Source organism: Cucurbita maxima, unplaced genomic scaffold (assembly GCF_002738345.1).
Source record: "Cucurbita maxima cultivar Rimu unplaced genomic scaffold, Cmax_1.0 Cma_Scf00007, whole genome shotgun sequence".
NCBI lineage: Eukaryota > Viridiplantae > Streptophyta > Magnoliopsida > Cucurbitales > Cucurbitaceae > Cucurbita > Cucurbita maxima.
In genome coordinates this window covers 3,802,600-3,806,931 of record NW_019272023.1, presented here as the reverse complement: position 1 = coordinate 3,806,931, position 4,332 = coordinate 3,802,600, and the positions used below count along the sequence as shown (strand labels likewise).

The window sequence follows — 4,332 nt, the reverse complement described above, 5'->3', positions numbered from 1 at the left end:
CCCCCCCCCCCCCCCCCCCCCCCCCCCCCCCCCCCCCCCCAAAAAAAAAGGCGTAATCCTTGCCTTGATACTCATATGGCTTAGGACTTTTCAGGTTATAAGGATACACTCTCCCATGAGATCTAAGAGGAAGCAAGATTGGTCTGATGTTCCAGATCGAAAAATGATTAGGAGGGCTCACACTGCAGCCTTGAGCTTGAAGAAGAGTCGATCAGGTCAAGCGGGTGATTTGGGACAGTTTGGCAGCTGTAAAGTGTGGGGCAATGTGGACCCTGGGACCAAAGGTCCCATCTCAGGATCCTCCGATATGAGCGATACAAGGAAACACTCCGGTTATAGTAAGTGGGAACTTACACCCTTCAACAGTTTGAGAAAAGAAGCACAAGATCATTATAAGCAGATGGAAGGGGTCTCCCTGTACAAAATGGACGGCAATAAGTTGGATGATCTTGTTTGTGTGAGACATTCTTCGGATTCTATCGCATAAACAACGTTCTCGACGATATCCTATGCACCAATACCTTCTTTCCAATTAGAATTCACCCATTCAACATGTCTGACCAGGCTCTCTTTGCTAATGGTATTATGGTACACCTGAATAGATAGAGAATGCCTTTCTGGCTAGGCACAAGCAATGGAGGCATCATTGAAACCCCATTCCTTTCCAAGAGAGCGCGGTCGAGACATCGTCCGCCATTGACAAAAGATGATTTATCCGACTACTTGGGTCTCCATGCCTGGACTTCAAAGGTCTGTGAATTGACAAAATTACGTTGTGATACAATGTTTAGTTTGGGTTAAGATTAGGATGTTGGCAATGTAAAGCTTGTATTTTATCCTCCGAAATAAAAGTGTATCATTAGTTGTTTTCGCGATTATTTGTAAAGACTCAAGGTAAAAGTGTCCATGTTTTTCCTTTCTTCTACTCCTTTCAGTTTCTTTTAGAGTATTTGAACGTTTGAGATATCTATCATGTACGATGACCTATATCTTAACTAATTAAACTATACTTAGGCTAGCTAAGACACTTTGGTGATGGCCTTTTTCTCTTGCCGGTCGCAAATGTTACAACCACTGTTAAAGTTTCCATAAAAGCTAGACTGAGCAATAAAGTACCTCGGACTTTCCTCTCCACCTCGGGCTGTCTCACGGTCCCTTCTAAAACTTGACCTGCTGCAGTACCTTGATTAAACCCATACCCATACGGAAACAATAAGTGTTTTCTTTCACAGACTTCTCTTTGGCATGGAACTTCAGCCACCCATGTCAATACCTTTCCAACAGGCAAGATAAAGAAAGGTATAAGTTACGGTTTTTATCTACATTTAAATAAAATATTACAATATTTAAACTTTAGTAAGCTTACAATTTTTAACTTTTAATAGGGTTTTTTTTTTTTNAAAAAAAAAAAAAAAAAAAAAAAAAAACGTAATAAATTACAAAACATATGTATAACTTAAATTAATAAATATCCCAACCGTTTAACTATTTTGAACTTAAAATAAATATTTTAGGTAAAACTACTTTAAATTAATAAATTATATCACTGAACTACGGAAGGGATGCTTTCGCGACCAAAATGTTAGTTTAATCTAAATTAATAAATATAAAAGGTAAAAAAAATTAAAACTTTTATTTTGTTAATATTATTTTAAAATTGTATACTATTAATGAATATTTTTTTAACTAATTTAAAAAGTAAAGGATATTAATGAAATTTTTGAAGTTGAAAGATATTTTTAAAAAGTTGGTATTTTAAAATAAAGTATTAATAAAAACTAAAGTAAATATATTTTTTATTTTTTCAGTTTTTTGTTGAAGTTTAAAAATATTTTCTAAATTTTTGATAATTTATTTATTTTAATATTATAACTTAAATTAGCATTCATACAAAGAAGCGACGCGAAAGAGAAAAGCTCGGAAGAATTTAGCCCACACAAATGGGTGAATATCGGTATGATCTGCAGCCGATAACAATTTTTGGTACATCAATCGGAACTAGAAATTTCATCTCCCCCAATTCCCCACCACGCTTTCCGGTGGCATGTTCATCTCTTTAATGCTGAACTCAATCCTTCTCTCTCGATTCAGAATCTCAAGTCTCCATTATTCCGGCACTCATTCCCCTTGGATTACGATTTTCTAAGAAAATCCGATCCAGAAATGTCCAAATGCTGCAATTGCAGAGCCTCGCCTGTCTCTCTAGCTTGAGGTTTGAGAATATTTAATTTCGCAATTTCTCGATTGCTTCTTTGTATCCTGTGGAGTACTAGGAATTTGTTCTTCTTCTTCCTCCTCCTCCTTGTAGAATGTGTACTGAATCTGGATTCTTGAACTAGCTGTATAATGGTTCCATGTCTTTCATCTACGCATGACGTTTTTGCGACCACGAATTTACTCCTGAGCTCAAGAGGTAACATCGGAGCGAAGAAGGCTCTCTTCTTACTTCAGAACTGCAAGAACTTCAAACACCTCAGGCAAATCCATGCCAAGATAATTCGTTGTGGCATTTCTAACGATCAATTACTTACTAGGAAACTGATTCATCTCTACTCCTCCCATGGAAGAATAGCGTATGCGATTTTTCTATTTCATCAAATTCAGAATCCTTGCACGTTTACTTGGAATCTGATAATCAGAGCCAACACTATCAACGGCCTCTCTGAACAAGCCCTAATGTTGTACAAGAACATGGTATGTCAAGGAATTGCAGCCGATAAGTTTACATTTCCATTTGTCATCAAAGCTTGTACGACTTCCTTTGCCATTGACATTGGAAGAGTGATTCATGCGTCTTTAATCAAATACGGATTTTCAGGGGATACATTTGTGCAGAACAATCTGATTGATTTTTACTTCAAGTGTGGACATAAACGTTGTGCACTGAAGGTGTTCGAGAAAATGCGTGTTTGCAATGTGGTGTCATGGACGACCATGATATCAGGGCTGGTCTCTTGTGGTGATGTACAGGCAGCGAGAAGGATTTTCGATGAGATGCCATGTAAAAACGTTGTTTCATGGACAGCAATGATCAATGGATACATTAGAAATCAAAATCCTGAAGAAGCTCTTGAACTATTCAAGAGAATGCAGGCTGAGAACATTTGCCCAAATGAGTATACGATGGTGAGCTTGATCAAAGCATGTACTGAAATGGGAATCCTAAGTCTTGGTCGAGGGATTCATGACTATGCCATCAACAATGGTTTCGAAATCGGTGTTTATCTCGGGACAGCTCTGATTGACATGTACAGCAAATGTGGTAGCATAAAGGACGCGATAGAAGTGTTCAAGACGATGCCCGGAAAAAGCTTGCCGACATGGAACTCGATGATCACTAGCTTAGGGGTACATGGATTGGGGCAGGAAGCTCTCAATCTTTTCAGTGAGATGGAAAGGGTAAATGTGAAGCCTGATGCTATCACTTTCGTGGGCGTTTTATGTGCTTGTGTACATATGAAGAATGTAGAGGCAGGCTGTGCTTACTTCAAACGAATGGCACAGCATTATGGTATTGCACCAATTCCTGAGCATTACAAGTGCATGGCTGAGCTATATGCTCAGGATGAAGCCTTCTAATCAACAAAACCGATGTCGATGGAACCTGATTCGGGTTCCTTGGCTTTACTCGGGGTGATCGAGAACGCCGATGGTACTGATAAGGAGTAGAGAAATATGCAAATGCAGCAGCCCTTCTCTTTGTTTTGATGCCAGAGCTAAGCAGGTGCGCATTTTCTGTTGAATATTTTGAGCTTACCACTTGCTTTTGACTGTCATTTCAATATGTATACCCTGTTGATTTTTATGAATTTCAAATTGTTTATAGCAAAATCGGTGTAATATACAACAATTGAACTTGCATTTATTGTCCTTATACTTGTGCAAATTGCAACGCTTTGCCTGGAATTCCCTCGTTCACGATTTTCTCTTCAATTTGAAGGTCTTTATGAGCAAAAGATTATGAATTTACGAAGTTAAAAGTTTGATCTGTGTCTACTTCTTGAGTAAAGCTCCTTTGGTGGAAACACTAATAGCCTCTTAAGGACCTCGCTTTCGACCAATGACTTAGGTTGAGTTCGGTTAAAAGTCGAACTCCCCGTTGTGCTCGATATACGAAGTCTAGATTCAAAAATGAACTCCACCAACTCGACCTACTTATTAACTCATCCCATTTTTCAGTAAGAATGTACTAGAATTTGAGTGAAAATTAGTGTTTGGATCCATCTAACATTCTATTAAGTTTATATCCAAAAATAGTTTTGAAAAGTTTATGAAAGTTTAGGGAAATAGAGAGATATTTTAAATACAAAGTTTTTTTTTTTTTTTTTTTTT

The 4,332-nt window shown here is 37.8% G+C and overlaps 2 protein-coding genes across 4 annotated transcripts in view; both read left to right on the top strand.

The window, feature by feature from the left end:
* LOC111481474 (sialyltransferase-like protein 1) overlaps positions 1–922 on the top strand; it is a 4,477-nt gene extending 3,555 nt beyond the window's left edge. For both annotated transcript variants that reach the window (XM_023126902.1, XM_023126901.1), the window contains exon 11: positions 95–922. In XM_023126902.1, coding sequence (XP_022982670.1) covers positions 95–487 — 393 coding nt within the window. In that variant the 3' untranslated portion in view covers positions 488–922. The remainder of the gene's footprint in view (positions 1–94) is intronic.
* Positions 923–1,915: 993 nt separating this feature from the next.
* Positions 1,916–3,872, top strand: LOC111482147 (pentatricopeptide repeat-containing protein At3g26630, chloroplastic). Of its 2 annotated transcripts, none has more exons than XM_023127818.1 (2): positions 1,916–2,212; positions 2,340–3,872. In XM_023127818.1, the coding sequence occupies exons 1-2, from the start codon at positions 2,172–2,174 to the stop codon at positions 3,577–3,579; spliced, it is 1,281 nt and encodes a 426-aa protein (XP_022983586.1). In that variant the 5' UTR covers positions 1,916–2,171; the 3' UTR covers positions 3,580–3,872. The 2 variants fall into 2 exon arrangements, with proteins under 2 accessions (XP_022983586.1, XP_022983587.1); XM_023127819.1 differs by having other exon boundaries at positions 2,309–3,872.
* Positions 3,873–4,332: the final 460 nt, after the last annotated feature.